Below are 20,314 nucleotides of genomic sequence, written 5' to 3'. Positions count from 1 at the left end.
CAGGGTTTATACATAAAGAAAAGTACCGTAGACCTTAGGATGGCCAGCTTTTGCTAATTTAAAAAAGACAATAGTGCAAATTCATAAGCTAATGGTCTGAGACAGTATGGTAATAGCTTTCTACATTTCTACCAATTGTATCAACCCAAACAAAGATTAGATAATCTGTAGAATTATTAACTCCCTTGTTATCCTCAACTCTCAGATATCGCTTCTGTTATAATGTGAATTTGGCCAAGTCCCTTTTTTTATGACAATACATCTTAGTTATATGTCCAAAGTCTGATGTATGATTTCAGAGAGAGAGAGAGAGAAAGAAAGAGAAAGAGAGAGAATCAGTGTGTTAGCCTCTATTGAACATTTTAAAAAGTATTCTGATATTACTTTTTAAAAAAATAATTTTATATTTTACTTTACAAGCTGTTTCTATTATGACCAAGTTCAAATTTAGCCCAAGACTACTTAACTTATTCTTAGACCAAGCTTGTAGGGCTAATACACATTGACATGCAAAATTATGAGAGGTACGGAGAGGGGCGGCATAAAAATTTAATTAAATAATAATAATAATAATAATAATAATAATAATAATAATAGAACCATTATAAATTGGATTGGATAGTTAAAATTAGTTTTCTATCATTCAGAACAATTCTGTATCTAAAATATTTGCAGGTAAAATAATGAAGCAACTTAATACGAGAAATAATAATTTATTTAAAACGTAACCTTGAATCAGTTTTATTTTGATTTCCTTGCTTTGGTGACTGTGGGCGGCTCAGTCATCGGGAGTCAGGCAGCATACAAATTTGATCTTTGTAAAAAACAGAGCCATTTTAGTGTAATAATTAAGGCATCAGGCTGGAAACCGGAACCCCTTGAATTTTGGTTCCACCTAAAGCATGAAGCCAGGCATATGAAAGTGGGTGTCCTTGGGCCAGTCATTCTCTCTCAACCCTAAGAAGCAGACAATGGCAAACCACTTCCCAAAACCTTGTTAGGAAAACTGTCAGGACTCTTCCAGGCAGTCTCCATGACTTTAATTCACCTCTCTCACACAAAGAGAGGGGGGGAGGGAGGGAGACCAATCAATAACATGGTTAGGTTGAGAAGTCCCCAGTTTAGAAGCTTCAATTATGAATTTGCTGTTCAGCATTAGAGAAATTGCTACTTTAATAGTATCTTCTTTATTTACAAGAAAGCAACAGTTAGCAACAGAATTGCTATTAAGTAGGGAAGTTGAAAATAATTACAGGAAATGCATAAAAGTACTATTATAATGCTAAGTAGTGGCAGACCTAAATTAAAGAAATGTTTATGGGATATATTTACAGCAATTATATAAGTTTATAAGAAAAGAAGAAGAAAGCATCAAGCTGCCATGACAATATAATGACTTCTGTACTGTTTTAAATGTTTCATTCTGTTTGCATCTGAAATGCCTTTTAACTTCTGAAAAAATTGAAACAATTAATGAAGATCAGGAAGACAGAATATCAATGGTAGTTCAATAATCAAGACTCATTTTAAAAATGCAACTGTTAATTTATAGTTCAATGAAAGCAATGCTAAAAAAAAATGAAACGAATCATTGCCAGGTGTTGAACATTTGGCCCATCATTTTACCCTGGTAATGTAAGTACTATATTAATTTTTGGAGAGAAAACACTCTCAAGCAGAATTCACACTAAACATAAAAAGAAAGTTGGTTTCTGAATTATATTTGGCAAGCAAAAGTCACTGGGGCGCTGAACTACAATTCACAAGGCTTCCCAAAAGAATTGTGTGGAATTTGTGTTAGTCATTCTCAATGGAATTAGCAAATATTCCTAGGAGTATCTGAATTTCATTCAAAAAAAGTGGGGGGGGGGGAGGACACCAGACAGGAAGTTAAATATTGTCTAGATTACAAAGGCCAGTTCACATACTTTATTTCCATAGAAAAGTATGCCACTCTACGAGGCATAGGCCAGGAAACACCTGTCTTATGTGTATTTCACTTACATTAGTATTACCCCACTTCTATAACATAAATCAGTGCAGTTAACCTCCTGTTAATAGGGAGGGAGAGAACTGAAGGACAAAAACTATTCAACAAAATCATGGCTAACATGCAGACTAAAAGTTTACACATTCAGATTTCTGAATAGATATATTTGACAGGTTTCTTAGTACAGATGTCTGGTTACATTTATTACAATACATATTCCATGTTTTTTTTTTTAAAAAAAAACCAAGGGCAGAGTTTTAGAACCATAATCACCAAGGCTCCCTACCATCCCTTTTTGAAAGCACCTAATATCATTCTGGCAATATCATTTTCCTCAATGGAAAAACCCTTAGATGCAATCTAAGTGTGCTTTAATACAAGACTACATAGGGCACCTCTCCAAGAAGTCTTGAACAAAATCTATCCTTCCCGTCAAGCCTCATAAAGTCTAGTTGGCCAGGCCAATTTTTACAAACATAGAGTATCTGTGTTCCCATGAGAAATTTATTCTGTGAAATATTAACAAACAACAGTACTTTGACACAGAAATCCAGTTGTATTGAATACAATCCTCTGAAAGAGTTTTAAACAAGGTGCATCCAGAAAATTCCAGGTATTCAACAACCCAAAGGGAAAGCAAATAATGACATCCTTCAAGAGGTTTATAGATTTAAAAATCTCCAACCAGCGGAGCTGCAGGAGGGAAGGATTCAGCCTCCTTTAGAAGATACCCCTAAATTCCAACCAGCAAGGGGGGAAAAACCCACAACCAACCAGCTTTCCCCAATTCCACTGCAATGCCGAAACAGTCAGAACTCAAATGTCTGCTGGGCATTTTTGCCAAGACAGCAGAGCAAGAAATGAAAAGAGGGAGCAGGATTTCTCCAACCCACCAAATTGGGGAGATGCAAGGAAGGATTACACACACACACACACACACACACACTTCTTAGGAAAAGGTAAAAAAGAAGGGAGAGACAGTCTATCCATAACCGCAGGAACTGTCTCAGTACTGTTAGCCATGGTGTGTTGCTCACCATGTTTGAATGTCAAGGCCCAAATAAGGCCTTTCTTTACATGGCTACACTTAATCTTAGCCAAAAGGCCGAGAAGCGAACAGCCTTTTGAAAGGGGAGGCTCACCTGTCCCACCACCCCACTTCAGCCCATCTCGGAAGACCAGCAGTAGCACAACTGTAAACTCTTCCCTCCAAGGCCCAGTAACATCTTCCCTCCAAGGCTGGAGAGGAAGAGAAAGAGGGAAGGAAAAGGAGGAAAGGAGAGGAAGAGGAGGAGAGGGCAAAGAGAAAGAGGAGTAGAAGGAAAGGAGAAGAAAGAATAGGGGGAAGTGAGGAAGAAACAGGGAAGAGAGGAGGAAAGAAGGGAGAAGAGGGCGAAAGGAAGAAAGTAGAGGAGGAAGGGAAGGAATAAATAGGGGAAGAAGAAAGGAAGAAAAGAAAGAAGAGGGAAAGGAGGCACCGGAAAGGAGAGGAAGGAATAGGGGAAGGAGAAAGGAAGGCAAGAAAGAAGAGGGGAAGGAGGCACAGAAAAGAAGAGGAAGAAATTGGGAAAGGAAGAGGAGGAGGAAAGAAGAGAAGACCAAAAAAGTGGAAAGCAGAGGGGGAAAGAGCAGGTAAGGAAGACACAGGGGAAAGAGGAAGGAGAGAGGAAGGAAAGAAAGAAGAGGGGAAGGAGGCACAGGAAAGGAGAAATAGGGGAAGAAAGAGGATGAAAGAAGAGAGGATCAAAAAGGAGGAAAGCAGAGGGGGAAGAAGCAGGAGAGGAAGGCATGGGGAAGGAGAAAGGAAAGAGGAAGAAAGAAGAGAGGAAGGAGGCACAGAGGAAAAGAGGGGAAGAAATAGGGGAAGGGAGAAGAGAGGACCCATAAGGAGGAAAACATAGGAGAGGAAAAAAGAAAGAAGAGGGGAAGGAGAAAAAGAGGGAAAAGGAGGGAAAGAGAGGAAGACAGAGAGAGGACAAAGAGAAAGAAAGGGGGAAGGAGGAAAAGGAGAGGAAGAAATAGGCGAAGGAAGGGGAGGAAAGAAGAGAGGACCCAAAAGGAGGAAAGCCGAGGAAGAGGAAGAAAAGAAAGAAGAGGGGAAGGAGGAACAGAGGAAAAGGAAAGAGGAGGGAAGGAGAGAAAGAAAGAGGAGAAAAACTCCCTGCTCCAGAATCCACCACCCCCTCCGCCACACACGCGGGACTACAACTCCCATCACCCCCAGCCCGCCCTCCAGACACAGCCCAGGCCCAAGCTGGGGAGAGGGGGGCCCCTGGGCTCTCTGGGGCCCTCAGGAAGGCGATCCCAGAAGAGGCAAACCCCGCTTTCCTCTCACTCCCCCACCCGTGCGCATCCCAGGCGCCGACTCCCCCAGCGGGACGGCGCCGGCCGTTGTCGCCCGGGGCGGCCGGGGGGTGTTGGAAGAGGCGGCGGCGGCGGCGCCCCGACGTCTGTACCTGTGAGGCGGACTTTGATGCTGGAGCCGGCCCTCCGGGTGCCCGCGTTCGACATCGCTCTCCCTCAGGCCGACCCCGCCACGCAGGGCAGGCGGGGCCCGGTTCCTCAGCCGCCGGCCGCGGACGCCCCCATCCGCGCTTCCCTCAGGGCCCGACCCGCTCGAGCCCGGCTCGAGCCTCTCCCTTTTCCTTCCTTCCTCACAAAAATAAAAATAAAAGAATTCGCCTTCTTCCCCTTTTTTAAAAACGAAGAAGGTTCATCCTCGGTACGCTCCGGGTTTTTTTTTTCTCCTCAGAAGCAGCAGCAGCGGCGGCGGCGGAGGCGGCGCCGCCTCACGGAGCTAGACGCCCGCCCCGGCGGACGCGAACGGCGACTGCGCGAGCTCGCGCGCCCGTCCGCGCGCGCTCCGGCCCTTCCCAACCAAACCGACCGACCGCCTTTCGCTGGCAGGGCAAGGCGCCGCCCACTTTTTCTCTCCCCCCCCCCCTCCGTGCGCGCGCGCGCCTTTGCTTACGCCGGAGGACGCGCGTCGCGAGAGCGCGGCCCAGCGGCCATCTTGGGGAGGTCCCGCCTATCGTAAACCTGCGCGCGCGCGACAGAGATAGAAAGAGAGAGAGGAGGCGGAATCTCGGGGGCGTGGCGGAATATCCCGGCCTAAAGCAGGGGTAGACAAAGTTAGTTCTTCTATGACTTGTGGACTTGCTAGCTCAGGAATTCTGGGAGTTGAAGTCCACATGTCGTAGAACAGCCAACTTTGCCTACCTCTGGCCTAGAGGATTGGGGTGGTGCATGAAACTACCAATCCCGTCAGCCCTCGGTGGGAGGGGGGGTGAGAAGGAGCCAATCACGGGCGGATTCTCTCTGGAACGTCACAGGTGGCCCACAGGTATATGGGCCCTACCTGAGGAGATGCCTACGGTAGCATCAGCCTCCTGACTCAGGATGATGGGAGAGGTGGTCCATGGCCATCTGGAAAGCAAGGTTGGGATGGAATGTTTTGTACCCAAATTTACACTGATATACTTTTTGTATATATTTACCTTAAAAAAAAAAATAACTTTCTACATATAAAAATAGAAAGAAAAGGGAAAAATTGAACAATTGGAGGAAAATCTGGATTATACATCTGAAAAGCATCTTTTCCAAAATCTGAAAATGGTCAGTTTACTTTTAAAAGCAAAAGATGTGAAGTTGTGGAACTGAACACTAATTTGTTTCCATCCCACATTTGACACTGGGATTGGTTCTGAAAGCTTGGTTAACTGTAGTTTGGGAAATAAATCACAATTGGCTGGGTTTCCCTCTTCATTCTCGTCTCCTCCTGGTTGTGTTTGCACAACAAGCTAAGTCCTCCACCATAAAAGCCACAGGTTATTCAATATATAAATGTCAATTCGCTTTGCAAACGGTACCAGGTAGCAACCACAATCCCCATCCGAAAACAGGAGTGACTTGTGATCCCATCTGTCCGTCCATCACCCTGGGGGGGGGAAATTATTGACCCCCTCGGAGAGGGTCCGCAACTTGGGCGTCCTCCTCGATCCACAGCTCACATTAGAGAACCATCTTTCAGCTGTGGCGAGGGGGGGCGTTTGCCCAGGTTCGCCTGGTGCACCAGTTGCGGCCCTATTTGGACTGGGACTCACTGGTCACAGTCACTCATGCCCTCATCACCTCGAGTTTCGACTACTGTAATGCTCTCTACATGGGGCTACCTTTGAAAAGTGTTCGGAAATGTCAGATCGTACAGAATGCAGCTGCGAGAGCAATCATGGGCTTTCCCAAATATGCCCATGTTACACCAACACTCCGCAGTCTGCATTGGTTGCCGATCAATTTCCGGTCACAATTCAAAGTGTTGGTTATGACCTTTAAAGCCCTTCATGGCATCAGACCAGAATATCTCCGAGACCGCCTTCTGCCGCACGAATCCCAGCAACCGATTAGGTCCCACAGAGTGGGCCTTGTCCGGGTCCCGTCAACTAAACAATGTCGGTTGGCGGGCCCCAGGGGAAGAGCCTTCTCTGTGGCGGCCCCGACTCTCTGGAACCAGCTCCCCCCAGAGATTAGAACTGCCCCTACTCTCCTTGCCTTTTGTAAGCTCCTTAAAACCCACCTTTGTCATCAGGCATGGGGGAACTGAGATATCTCCCCCGGGCATATCAATTTATGCATGGTATGTTTGTTTGTATGTATGTTTGCTTAATAATGGAGTTTTAAAAAATATTTTAAATTGTAATTATTAGATTTGTTATGAACTGTTTTATTGTGTTGTGAGCCGCCCCGAGTCTGCGGAGAGGGGCGGCATACAAACAAACAAACAAACAAACGAATGAATTTATAATCATGAAGCAATTCGGTGGACAAATTGTAAACAGTTCACTTTCAAAATTAAGAGGTTAAAAAGCCAGAAGTGTAATTTTGTGGAGCCTCGGACTCAAAAAAAGGGGATATAAATCTCACAGACAGTGCAAAGTTTTGAGCCTCACAGACCCCTTCAGGCAGGAGAAAAACTACCATAATCCTGATTTATGCATCAGGATAACAAACTTGTCAAGACAGCAGAGGGCAGCTCATCCTATCCCGAGGATATTGCTGTCTGATAATCAAAAGGAGGGGGGGATATTGTTACTAGCAATAAGAATTTGCAGCCAAAATGAAAGTTATGGCTGAAAATACCTCTTGTTTCTCTATAAAATTGGCAGGGCCAGGAGAAGAGCCTTCTCTGTGGGTTCCCGGCCCTCTAGAATCAGCTCCCCCCCGGAGATTCGTATTGCCCTCACCCTCCTCGCCTTTCGTAAGAGTCTTAAGACTCATTTATATAGTCAGGTTTGGGCCGATTAAATCTTGGCCCAAGGTCTAAAAGGTGGGAAGAAGCCTCCATGGGGCCTCTCTAGGAATCTCCTGGGAGGAAACGGACAGAAAAGACGGGGAGAAGCCTCCGTGGGGCCTCTCTAGGAATCTCCTGGGAGGAAACGGCCTCCACCCTCCCTGTGGTTTCCCCACGCATTATTTGCTTTTAAATTGATTCCTATGGGGAAAATTTTTTGCTTATTCTTACAAACTTTTCTACTTAAGAACTTGGTCACGGAACAACTTAAGTTTGTAAGTAGAGGTACCACTGTACCTTAAACACAAAACACCTTTATTATATACCTCTCACACCTCAAGCTACAGGATGGAACAGATGGCAAAGAGGAGAGAGGATTTGGTGCATGCTTGAATTATGGAAGAAATCCACGCAGTGGCCTGAAGCTTTACATCTCCACCCCATGTCCAGTCAACGAAGCAGTGGAAGTGATGTGCCGGTGCCTGGAGGCTGTTGGGGCCTGGATGGGTGTCAACAGACTCAAGCTCAACCCGGATAAGACGGAGTGGCTGTGGGTTTTGCCTCCCAAAGACAATTCCATCTGTCCGTCCATCACCCTGGGGGAGAATCATTGACCCCCTCAGAGAGGGTTCGCAACTTGGGCGTCCTCCTCGATCCACAGCTCACATTAGAGAACCATCTTTCAGCTGTGGCGAGGGGGGCGTTTGCCCAGGTTCGTCTGGTGCACCAGTTGCGGCCCTATTTGGACTGGGACTCACTGCTCACAGTCACTCATGCCCTCATCACCTCGAGGTTCTACTACTGTAACGCTCTCTACATGGGGCTACCTTTGAAAAGTGTTTGAAAACTTCAGATTGTGCAGAATGCATCTGCGAGAGCAATCATGGGCTTTCCCAAATATGCCCATGTTACACCAACACTCTGCAGTCTGCATTGGTTGCCGATCAATTTCCGGTCACAATTCAAAGTGTTGGTTATGACCTATAAAGCCCTTCATGGCATCGGACCAGAATATCTCCGAGACCGCCTTCTGCTGCACAAATTCCAGTGACCGATTAGGTCCCACAGAGTTGGCCTTCTCCGGGTCCCGTCAACTAAACAATGTCGGTTGGCGGGCCCCAGGGGAAGAGCCTTCTCTGTGGCGGCCCCGACTCGCTGGAACTAGCTCCCCCCAGAGATTAGAACTACCCCTACCCTCCTTGCCTTTCGCAAACTCCTTAAAACCCACCTTTGTCGTAAGGCATGGGGGAACTGAGATATCTCCCCCGGGCCTATATAATTTATGTATGGTATGTTTGTAGGTATGTCTGCTTAAAAATGGGGTTTTTTAACTATTTTAAATTGTAAATTGTAAATTATTAGATTTGTCAGGAATTGTTTTTATTGTGCTGTGAGCCGCCCCGAGTCTACGGAGAGGGGCGGCATACAAATCTAATAAATAATAATAATAATAATTTTTCTTTTTTTAAAAAAAAAAAGTTCTTCCCATCTCTGTTTTAACCTGTCTAAGTTCAAAAAGAGGCCATGATAGCAAAGGCTTTTCTAAACGATTTTTTTAGAAGGATGGTGGCTTACAAAGAGATTTTTCCCAGATTCACACGTTGCGTAAAATCCTGCTAGAGTTCATTATGCTTGTCGTGTTAGTTTCTCGTCGTGCGTAAAGGGGGCAGAACCTGGAATTGGTGTTTAAGAGCGGTAGGCTTCAACTCCCAGAATTCCTCAACTAGCTGGGGAATTCTGGGAGTTGATCTTAAAGTCCACACATCTTGCCAAGTTTGGAGAAACACTGGTACAACGTATGGATCGTGGGTGAAATGCTACCAGTTCGGCGCGATTCGGAGAACCCGTAGCAGCGGCAGCATGAGGCTCCGCCCACCTGTATGGATGCCACCATTTTCTTTTAGCCCCCTGCGCAGGCATTAAGCCGCCTTGGCTCCGCGGAGAAGGGAGGCATAGAAATCCAACCAATAAAAGTGTGTTTCCAAACTGGTAGGGAAGGTACCATACTTTTCAGAGTATAAAATGCACCTTTTTCCTCCCTAAAAGAGGCTGGTGCGTGAATGTAGCTTTTCCCCCCCCCAGCCCTAACTAGCTGCTAACGATCTTCCCAGCTCTTATCTTGCAGGCTCTTTCATTGTTACTCTCTGCGAAGAATGTTTTCCAAGCCCTAAGTTTTTGCAGTGTTTTTTTATTGCTCTAACTTGTTCTGAATTAAGTTTCTTTCCAGCCCTAACCAGGTGCGCCAGGTGCGGCCCTATTTGGACCGGGAGTCATTGCTCACAGTCACTCATGCCCTCATCACCTCGAGGCTCGACTACTGTAACGCTCTCTACATGGGGCTACCTTTGAAAAGCGTTCGGAAACTTCAGATCGTGCAGAATGCAGCTGCGAGAGCAATTATGGGCTTCTCTAAGTATGCCCATATTACTCCAACACTCCGCAGTCTGCATTGGTTGCCGATCAGTTTCCGGTCACAATTCAAAGTGTTGGTTATGACCTATAAAGACCTTCATGGCACCGGACCAGAATATCTTCGGGACCGCCTTCTGCCCCACGAATCCCAGCGACCGGTTAGGTCCCACAGAGTTGGCCTTCTTCGGGTCCCGTCGACTAAACAATGTCGTCTGGTGGGACCCAGGGGAAGAGCCTTCTCTGTGGTGGCTCCGACCCTCTGGAACCAGCTCCCCCCTGAGATTAGGATTGCCCCCACCCTCCTTGCCTTTCGTAAACTCCTTAAAACCCACCTCTGCCGTCAGGCATGGGGGAGCTGAAACATCTCCCCCTTGCCCATGTTGTTTTGGTGTTTGATTGATTGTGTGCTTGTTTTTTTATATATATTGGGATTGTTTTTATGAATTTCTTAACCTAAAATTGTAATTGGTTGGTGGGTATTGGATTTGTCACTATGTACTGTTTTTGCCATTGTTGTGAGCCGCCCCCCGAGTCTGCGGAGAGGGGCGGCATATAAATCCAATAAATCTAATCTAATCTAATGTTCCCAGCTCTTACCAGCTTGCAAGCTCTTTCATTGTTACTGTCTGCAAAGAATGTTTCCCAAACATTGTTTTTGTAGATTTTTTAAAAAAAATTGCTTTACTTGCTCCGAATGTTTCTTTCCAAGTACTAACAATGTTCCCAGCTCTCACTGGCTTGCAAGCTCTTTCATTGTTACTCTCTGCGAATAAAGTTTTTTTAAAGCCCTAACCAGGGGATAAAATAATGTGCTGAAGCTGACCAGACTAAGGATGCTAACCAGATGAATACCTGGTAAACAGATTCTTTTCCCTATTCTCCTCCCCTAAAATTAAGGTGCGTCGTATACTGTACTCTGGTGCGTCTTATACCCCCCAAAAATACAATAAATATATTTCACTCCTGGTACGGATGCTTCTTCAAGACCAGCTGAAGAGGTCTGCTCTAGATTGAACTGTGGTCACAAACAAGAAGAAAGGAAGATAAATCCTGCAGACACAATTTCTACAAAGCCGGGAGAGTGATTTATTATAACAAATGACGTGATAACCCTTTTTTTTTCACACTTCAATGCTCACCCAAAAAGAGCATCCACCACCATGTTTGAAAGCATGCAACAAGTTAAGCTCTTTCAGAAATTGAAAAAATCCTCCTGTTTGGCCCCAAAAGGCAGAGATTCAGTTTCCCCGTTTTCTTCAACTTCCTAAAAATTGATGGGAGAAAAAGAAGAGGGAAGGGGGAAATTCAACATTTTCCTTGCAGACTTTTCAAACCTGTCGCTTTAACTCACACGCCCACCGCCCGCTTCCCCCAAAATTCATAGTGGATGGCAGCATCTACTAACTTCTCCAGAAAAATAATTCGCAATGAGAGCTTGGGAAGCGCGATAGATCATGGCGTTTTCGTGAGTCTGGAGAGCTTCAATCTTCTCCACACCTTCCAGCTCCTCCACCAACAGGCTCAATTTTTCCGTCTCGCCCAACCTGTCAGCTGCCTGGCATGGGAAAAGAAAACACGAGGAGGAGTAGGTTAAACACCACCTTCTTCTGTTGTACAAAGCCACGATTTAATCCCGGTGAATGAAACAAGATACAGGGGTCGGATCTACCCACTGCTCCAAGAAGGGTTGCTTTGAAAGCAAACCCGTCCTTAGGCAGGGTTTAGACAATCATGGCTTTACACAGGTAAGATCCAGGTCACCAGGTTGAACCTGATGGAGGGGTCAAGAACGTCATCAGTCTTGAGTGTCTACGCAACCACAAGAGATCTAAGTCCAACCCACCTTGAATTCTTACTGGGATTTTTATCTACTGTCAACGTATCAGGAAAGACTTAATGAACTCCATCTGTATAGTCTGGAGGACAGAAGGAAAAGGGGGGACATGATCGAAACATTTAAATAGGTTAAAGGGTTAAATAAGGTCCAGGAGGGAAGTGTTTTTAATAGGAAAGTGAACACAAGAACAAGGGGACACAGTCTGAAGTTAGTTGGGGGAAAGATCAAAAGCAACATGAGAAAATATTATTTGACTGAAAGAGTAGTAGATCCTTGGAACAAACTTCCAGCAGACGTGGTAGATAAATCCACAGTAACTGAATTTAAACATGCCTGGGATAAACATATATCCATCCTAAGATAAAATACAGAAAATAGTATAAGGGCAGACTAGATGGACCATGAGGTCTTTTTCTGCTGTCAGACTTCTATGTTTCTATGTTTCTAATTTGCTTTGACCGTTAGTAGCTTAGATTCTTGTAGAGAATTTAGGCATGCAGTAAACTTACTTACTTTCTTTCTTTCTTTCTTTCTTTCTTTCTTTATCTATCTATCTATCTATCTATTTATTTATTTATTGGATTTGTATGCCGCCCCTCTCCACAGACTCGGGGTGGCTAACAACAGCAATAAAACATTATATAACAAAATCCAATACTAAAAACAGTTAAAAACCCATTATATAAAAACCAATCATACATACAGATCCAACTGCTTGGAATTTCCTGATTTCCCGTGCTTGATAAAGGGCCTTGCCTTCAGTTTTTCAATTTCTACCTTAATTACCTCCTTAATTCCAAGTTGCTTCCCTCCTTGATTGGTCTCCATCCATGGTTTCTTTTGCCCTGTCTTCTGGGTGCTTTAGAAAATAAGCTGACCCCTCTCTTCTTTGTGGCAGCCCCTCAAATACGAGAATATCGCTACCCTGTGTTGTGAGTGGTCCTCGACCAACTGTGGTCATGATAGATTCTGAGGAGGATGAACCAGGCCCATCTTGGTACCCTGTGCCAGTGGTGTTGCCAGCTGATGCAGAGATTGAGAGTGAGGGAGAAATAGACCTGGATGAGCCTGAAGGACCACCACAGGTGGCAGATATGGAAATGAGAATAGAGTCTGACTTAGAGGAGGAGGAGGAGGAGGAGGAGGAGGAGGAGGAGGAGGAGGAGGAAGACCATGAGCCTTTGTTAGATGCCCACTTTAGAAGAAAAGACAAGAATACTTTTATGGGAAAAGGAAGTAGTCTGTAGTTTGTTAACTCTAGGGAATTGTTGACCCCATGGGTATTGAAGGGTAGCTCAGGGAAATTTGGGTGGAGTTTCAAAGTTTTGTAATGGGGTCAGTGGATGTTTTGGGGTCTCACCCATGTTATGCTAGCCAACTGTTATCTTCCTGCTAAAATCCTTGGAGTAAAAGTGCTTTGTCTGCAGGAAATCTGGAAAGCTGTAAATGTAAGTCAGTGAAACTGGAGACTCTTTATCTCATAAATTCGGCAGCAGCCTAGACATCAAAACTGTTATCTTTTAACTCCTCTCACTGATAAGCTGCCAAGATGAATGCACACACATGAATTTGGCTTGTGCAAATGACGAAATGTAAATGCACTGGTGAGCCTTTCGTCCCCTGTCCAATTGTCTTTCCTTTCTTTCATCTATGATATATATTCTCTTCCTTTCATATATCCTCTCCTCTAAGTTCACTTTTACCCTTATATATATTACCACATGTCTTTTTTTCTTCCTATGTATTTGTGTATTGAACAAAATGAATGAATGAATGAATGAATAAATAAATAAATAAAATAAAATAAAATAAAAAGATTGGTTTGAAATATCAGTGCGTAGATTCCTCCATTATTTTCAATCTGTGTAAGCCCAGCATAGAACACCCTGTCCCACCTAATCCTACTTTTCTCTAGACTAGCCTCAATTCCTGCACGTAGGAACCTACCATAAGTGGATCAACAGAACAGCTCACAATAAATCCAAATTCTCTATCATTCCAGCTGGGTAAGATGTACAGTGGTACCTCTACCTAAGAACACCTCTACTTAAGAACTTTTCTAGATAAGAACCGGGTGTTCAAGATTTTTTTGCCTCTTCTTAAGAACCATTTTCTACTTAAGAACCCAAGCACGGAAAAATTTCCCAGGAAATTTGAGAGCGGCAAGACGGCCTGGCTAGTTTCCTGCCATTCCTCCTTTAATCCCGGCCATCTGGGCTGCCAGAGGAGCCTTTCGGTGGCGCTTAAGGAGGCTTTGGCAGTCCAGAGCGAACAAAGCATTTTCCTTTCTCTGGGCGCTTAGAGAGGGAATAAACCTCTGCCAGCATCCAGAGAAAAGAAACGCTTCCTTCGCTCTGGGCAGCGACTGTCCTCCTCCTCCTCCTCTTCCTCCCACCCAAATTCCAAGCTTTTATTTCTTTCCTAATGGGTTTGCACGCATTATTTGCTTTTACATTGATTCCTATGGGGAAAATTGCTTCTACTTACAAACTTTTCTACTTAAGAACCTGGTTACGGAACTAATTAAGCTCTTAAGTAGAGGTACCACTGTATATAGTTGCCTTCCTTAGCCTTACCCGAAAGAAGTTGGCAAGACAGTCCAAGATCAGAAGGACGGTGTTACTATCCTTGGCGGACAACAGGTCGAGCAGAGGTTTCAGGACTCCGGCCCGGATCATCGTCCCCACTTGCTGCACCGTGCCGCCCATTGTGAAATTGGCCACAGCCCAAACGCCTTCCCTTTGAGCTTTGTAGTCTCCCTACAAACGGCAAAGAAGAACAGGGCCTTAAGAAAGACATGAACGTGCCTCCTGCAAGTAGATCCCACTTGCGATCGGTGACTTAGCCAATGCTCAGCGTTATGACGGGCCTGAAATTTAATTTAATTTAATTAATTTAATGTAATTTATTACATTTATAAGCCACCCAACTCCTATCAGACTCTGGGCGTCGAACAACAGAGTAAAGAATATAAAACAGATAATATAAATAGCAAAAAAAAAAAAAAACAAACAGTATAAACTATAAAATCGCACAAGATTTATTCCATAAAGACATTTATTCCTTCTGTCTGGAGCTGAAAAAGTTGACAAAACAAAAAAAAGTTGAGGGCTCATCTATCTGTCTGTCTGTCTGTCTGTCTATTTATCTATCTATCTATCTATCTATCTATCTATCTATCTATCTATCTATTGAATCTATCTATCTATTGAATCTGTCTGTCTGTCCGTCCGTCCGTCCATCCATCCACCCACCTACCTCTATCTATCTATCTATCTATCTATCTATCTATCTATCTATCTATCTATCTATCTATCTATCATCTGTCCATCTTTCTGTCATCTGTCTATCTATCTTCTATCATCTGTCCATCTGTCCAGTCATCTATCTGTCCGTCTGTCTGTCTGTCCGTCCGTCCGTCCATCCATCCATCCATCCATCCATCCATCCATTATATTTGTATGCCGCCCTTCTCCGAGGACTCGGGGCGGCTCACAGCATATAATGTAACAATACAGTACAACGGCAAATCTCATTAAATTTAAAATTACAATCTAAAAACCCAATTAAAAAAAAACAATCATGCCAGTTCAATCATACAACATATATCTCATTTCGTTGGCCAGTGGGCTGAGACCTAATTGCCCCAAGCCTGCCGACATAGGTGAGCCTTAAGACTCTTACGGAAGGCAAGGCGGGTGGGGGCAGTGCGAATCCCTGGAGGGAGCTGATTCCAGAGGGCCGGGGCCGCCACAGAGAAGGCTCTTACCCTAGGTCCCGCCAAGCGACATTGTCTAGCTGACGGGATCTGGAGAAGGCCAACTCTGTTGGACCTAACTACCTGCTGGGATTCATGCGGCAGAAGGCAGTCCCATAAAAAGGAAATTAAAAATGATATTAAAAACAGTATCAAAGTTTGTTTTCTATGAGTATAAATGGCTTGGAAGGCTGACGTCCTACCTGGGCCAGCACCTCCACCAGAGAAGGAAGAAGCCCACAGGTGATCAGTTGCTGAATTTGGCTACATGGTCCGGCAGCGATATTGCTCAAAGTCCAGGCGGCCTCCTTTTGGATCAAAGGCTTGGAGTGACGCAGGAGCTGCGGCAAGATGGACAAGATTCCAGCATCGATGGCCATCTGGGTCTGTTCGTCCGTCCCGGTGACCACGTTGCCCACAGCACGCAGAGCGGGGGTCTGCAGAGATGCCCACCAAAGAAAAAGGCACTAAGATCCCAGATGTCCATCCCTAATGTCCCCACAAAAAGCAGGTCTACAGATTAACAGGGATGGACAGGACCTTGTAGGTCATCTGGTCCAACCCACACCTGTTCTGAATTCAGGCTCATACAGATAATACTTGAAATAAATAATTTCTCAATGCGTCTCATTGTAAAACACATCCTCTTTATTTCTCCTTTTAACACATCAACTTTGCACGGAGATTTTCTCCTCTCCTCTATCTCTATCTCAGCAGTTAAATAGATAAGCTCGGCAGTAACATAAAAAACATTCCACAAGTCATTCTAAAATGTATGGGCTAATCAGGGCTAGCCAGGAGTCATAACAAAAGCAGGTAATAAATCACACATGATAGCTTACGCTCCGGAACAAGTCCATCTTTAGATTGCAAGCTGGAAGGAATTCAGCTTCTCTTCCGTTTTACACCCGGATGTGAACTCTATCGTGAACAAAACACCACCAAGGAGACCTTACACCAGTGATGGAGAACCTTTCTTTCCTCGATCGTGCATACCTGAGCGCCCACAGCCATAATTCAATGCCTGGGGAGGGCGAAAACAGCCTCTCCGACCCACTGGAGGCCCTCTGGAGGCTGGAAATGGCTTGTTTCCCAGCTTCTGGGGGGCCCAGTCGGCTCGTGTTGCGCCCTCCCCAGGCTCCAAAGGCTTCCCGGGAGCCGGGGGGGTTAAAAACACTCTCCCCTGTCTCCCCAGGAGGCTCTCTGGGAGCCAAAAACGCCCTCCCAGAGCCTCTGTGCAAGCCAAAAACCAGATGGCTGGCACATGGATGAACATTGGAGCTTCCACGCATTCTTTTCCCTAATTTCCTCCCCCAAAACTCTGACAAAGTTACATTCCAAGTATAAGACGTACCCAAATTTCCAGCTGCTTTTAGGTGTGGGGGGGGAACGGTGCATCAAATACTCCAAAAAATGTGGTAAGTCACTTACTGGAGGGAAAAAAACCTAACGTAGAGCAGATTATCAGGTGGGCTCAGACGATGTTGGGCATTAACAGGTAAAGTCCCTGGGTGTTCATGGACATTAAATTATTGAAACTTCTCTTTCACTGGGCAAATAATATTAATAACTGTTTTCCTTCAGCATAATACATAGAAACATAGAAGATTGACAGCAGAAAAAGACCTCCTGGTCCATCTAGTCTGCCCTTATACTATTTCCTGTATTTTATCTTAGGATGGATATATATTTATCCCAGGCATGTTTAAATTCAGTTCCTGTGGATTTACCAACCACGTCTGCTGGAAGTTTGTTCCAAGCATCTATTACTCTTTCAGTCAAATAATATTTTCTCACGTTGCTTCTGATCTTTCCCCCAACTCACCTCAGTTTGTGCCCCCTTGTTCTTGTGTTCACTTTCCTATTAAAAACACTTCCCTCCTGAACCCTATTTAACCATATTTAAATGTTTCGATCATGTCCCCCCTTTCCCTTCTGTCCTCCAGACCAGGGGTCTGCAACCTTGGCAACTTTATGAGGTATGGACTTCAACTCCCAGAATTCCTCAGCCATCATGGCTGGTTGAGGGATTCTGGGAGTTGAAGTCCATACCTCATAAAGTTGCCAAGGTTGGACAACCTCTGCTCCAGACTAGACAGATTGAGTTCACTAACTGGTGCGTCTTACACTCTGAAAAAATACGGTAATTATTCATCGATTTACCAGAATGGGCAGGTCGTTGGTGAACAGGAGCTCCACCAAGCGAGAGAGGATGCCAGTTTCCACCACAATCTGGATCCGATGGTTGGAGCCATTCGTCAGGTAAGACATTGCCCAACAGGTGTCGCTGATAATGTCCTTGTCTTTATATTGCAGGAGGCAGATGAGGGTGGGGAGCATCTGCTTCACAGCCTCCAGGGGAGGGTGGGGGTTCTTGTTCCTGCAGAGGTTGGACAGGGTCCAGGCAATGTTCCGAAGGAAGCCCACCTAAGAAATTCAAAGACGACGTTAGGTTGAAAAACAAGCAAGCAAAGGGATAAACATAGAAACATAGAAGATTGACGGCAGAAAAAGACCTCATGGTCCACCTAGTCTGCCCTTATACTATTTCCTGTATTTTATCTTAGAGTGGATATATATGTTTATCCCCAGCATGTGGATTTACCAACCACGTCTGCTGGAAGTTTGTTCCAGGCATCTACTACTCTTTCAGTTAAATAATATTTTATTTATTTATTTACTTACTTACTTATTTACTTAATTAATTACTTACTTATTTACTTATTTACTTATTTACTTATTTATTTATTTATTTACTTACTTACTTACTTACTTACTTACTTACTTACTTACTTACTTACTTACTTACTTACTTACTTACTTATTTATTGGATTTGTATGCCGCCCCTCTCCGCAGACTCGGGGCGGCTAACAATAATGATAAAAAAACAACATGTAACAATCCAATTTAATAAAACAACTAAAAACCCTTATTATAAAAACCAAGCATACACACAAACATACCATACATAACTTGTAATGGCCTAGGGGGAAGGAATATCTCAACTCCCCCATGCCTGGCGACAAAGGTGGGTCTTGAGTAATTTGCGAAAGACAAGGAGGGTGGGGGCCGTTCTAATCTCTGGGGGGAGTTGATTCCAGAGGGCTGGGGCCGCCACAGAGAAGGCTCTTCCCCTGGGGCCCGCCAAGCAACATTGTTTGGTCGACGGGACCCGGAGAAGGCCAACTCTGTGGGACCTTATCGGCCGCTGGGATTCGTGCGGTAGAAGGCGGTTTCTCACGTTGCTTCTGATCTTTCCCCCAACTAACCTCAGATTGTGCCCCCTTGTTCTTGGGTTCATTTTCCTATTAAAAACACTTCCCTCCTGGACCTTATTTAACCCTTTAACATATTTAAATGTTTCGATCGTGTCCCCCCCTTTCCCTTCTGTTCTCCAGACTCTACAGATTGTGTTCATTCAGTCTTTCCTGATCAGTTTTATGCTTAAGACCTTCCACCGTTTTTGTAGCCCGTCTACGCAACCCTTTACCTCACCGGTAGCAACTTACTACTGTAGAGAAGCAACAAACCCAAGGGAACAGACTTTTTACATACCGGGGTAGAAGGCATCACCAGTGACAGAATTGGTGGGATTACACCGAAGCTGATCAAAATATCTCGGCAGATCGGCCCATCTCCTACACGGAACAGGGATGGGAAGGAGAATTGTACTTAAAAAATAACCAACAACTCCAGGTAGTTAACTTAGAACCTAAGAACAGCCCTGCAGAATCAGGCCAAAGCCCATCGAGTCCAGCATTCTGTGGCCCACAGTGGCCCACCAATTGTCTTCATGGGGATCTTGAGCAGAAAGAGAAGGCGAGACCCTCCCTTTCCCTTGACCCCCAACAAATGGTACTCAAGGGAACCCTGCCTGCCTCAATCAACATAGAGGCGGCACATGGACATCCGTTTCAATAACCACCGATACACTTGGCATCCATGAATCTGTCTAATCCTGCCTTGAAGCTCTCCAGGCTGACAACCGTCACGATCTCTTCTGGAAGGGAATTCCATCAATCAAGGACCCTCTGGGTGGAGAAATATTTCCCTTGATCTGTCCTCACTTTCTCACCTATGAGTTTTAGGGAGGGCCCCCTCGTCATAGCATTGTGTGATAGAGAAAAGAATTTATTCCAATTTTTCTCTATCCACCTTTTCTATCCCATGCATGATTTTATACCCTTCGATCAAGTCACCCCTTCAACACCGTCTTTCAAGGCTGAAGAGACCAAGGCGTTGCAACCTGGTATCATAAGGGAGGGGCTCCATTTCCTTGATCATCCTTGTTGTCCTTTTTTGCACCTTTTCTAGTTCCATTATAAAATTAAAATTTTCCAGTTCCATTACAAAACCAGTTAGCTCTGATTGGTCCCAGCACAGCATAAGAAGAGCCCTGATGAATCAGGCCAAAGCCCATCGAGTCCAGCATTCTGTGTCACAACCTCTTCTGGAAGGGAATCCCATAAATCAAGGACCCTCTGGGTGAAGAAATATTTCCCTTGATTTGTCTTTCTTACCTATGAGCTTTAGGGAAGGCCCCCTTGTCCTAGTATTGTGTGATAGAGAAAAGAATTGTTCTCCATCCACCTTTTCTATCCCATGCATGATTTTATACACTTTGATCAAGTCACCCCTTAAATGGCGTCTTTCAAGGCTGAAGAGACCAAGGCGTTGCAACCTGGTTTCATAAGGGAGGGGCTCCATTGCCTTTACAGTGTTCCCTCGATTTTCGCAGGGGATGCGTTCCGAGACTGCCCGCGAAAGTCGAATTTCCGCAAAGTAGAGATGCGGAAGTAAATACACCATTTTGGGCTATGGACAGTATCACAAGCCTTCCCTTAACACTTTAAACCCCTAAATTACCATTTCCCATTCCCTTAACAACAATTTACTCACCATTATTACTAGTATTCACCATTGAATAAGACACTTAGTAATCCTGATATTTATAAACATAATTATTTATCAACAATAATTATTTTTTTTGTTATTTATTTGCAAACATTATTAGTTTGGTGATGGTGTAT

At 44.6% G+C, this 20,314-nt stretch overlaps 2 protein-coding genes across 4 annotated transcripts in view; both read right to left on the bottom strand.

Annotated features, from left to right (window-relative positions):
- Positions 1-4,855, bottom strand: part of LOC139172322 (E3 ubiquitin-protein ligase SMURF1) — a 63,849-nt gene extending 58,994 nt beyond the window's left edge. The window contains exon 1 of one of the 2 annotated variants that reach the window (XM_070761302.1): positions 4,447-4,855. In XM_070761302.1, coding sequence (XP_070617403.1) covers positions 4,447-4,501 — 55 coding nt within the window. In that variant the 5' untranslated portion in view covers positions 4,502-4,855. The remainder of the gene's footprint in view (positions 1-4,446) is intronic. The other variant, XM_070761301.1, reaches the window with a different exon arrangement.
- Positions 4,856-10,751: 5,896 nt separating this feature from the next.
- LOC139172309 (importin subunit alpha-1-like) overlaps positions 10,752-20,314 on the bottom strand; it is a 21,959-nt gene continuing 12,396 nt past the window's right edge. For both annotated transcript variants that reach the window (XM_070761273.1, XM_070761274.1), the window contains 6 exons: positions 18,840-18,922; positions 17,447-17,710; positions 15,487-15,720; positions 14,103-14,285; positions 11,095-11,244; positions 10,752-10,953 (listed from right to left, as the gene is read on the bottom strand). In XM_070761273.1, coding sequence (XP_070617374.1) covers positions 10,882-10,953; positions 11,095-11,244; positions 14,103-14,285; positions 15,487-15,720; positions 17,447-17,710; positions 18,840-18,922 — 986 coding nt within the window. In that variant the 3' untranslated portion in view covers positions 10,752-10,881. The remainder of the gene's footprint in view (positions 10,954-11,094; positions 11,245-14,102; positions 14,286-15,486; positions 15,721-17,446; positions 17,711-18,839; positions 18,923-20,314) is intronic.

This window comes from Erythrolamprus reginae, chromosome 9, assembly GCF_031021105.1.
Source record: "Erythrolamprus reginae isolate rEryReg1 chromosome 9, rEryReg1.hap1, whole genome shotgun sequence".
NCBI classification, from domain to species: domain Eukaryota; kingdom Metazoa; phylum Chordata; class Lepidosauria; order Squamata; family Dipsadidae; genus Erythrolamprus; species Erythrolamprus reginae.
The sequence above is the reverse complement of the archived record's forward strand: the minus strand, read 5'-3'. Positions and strand labels throughout refer to the sequence as shown.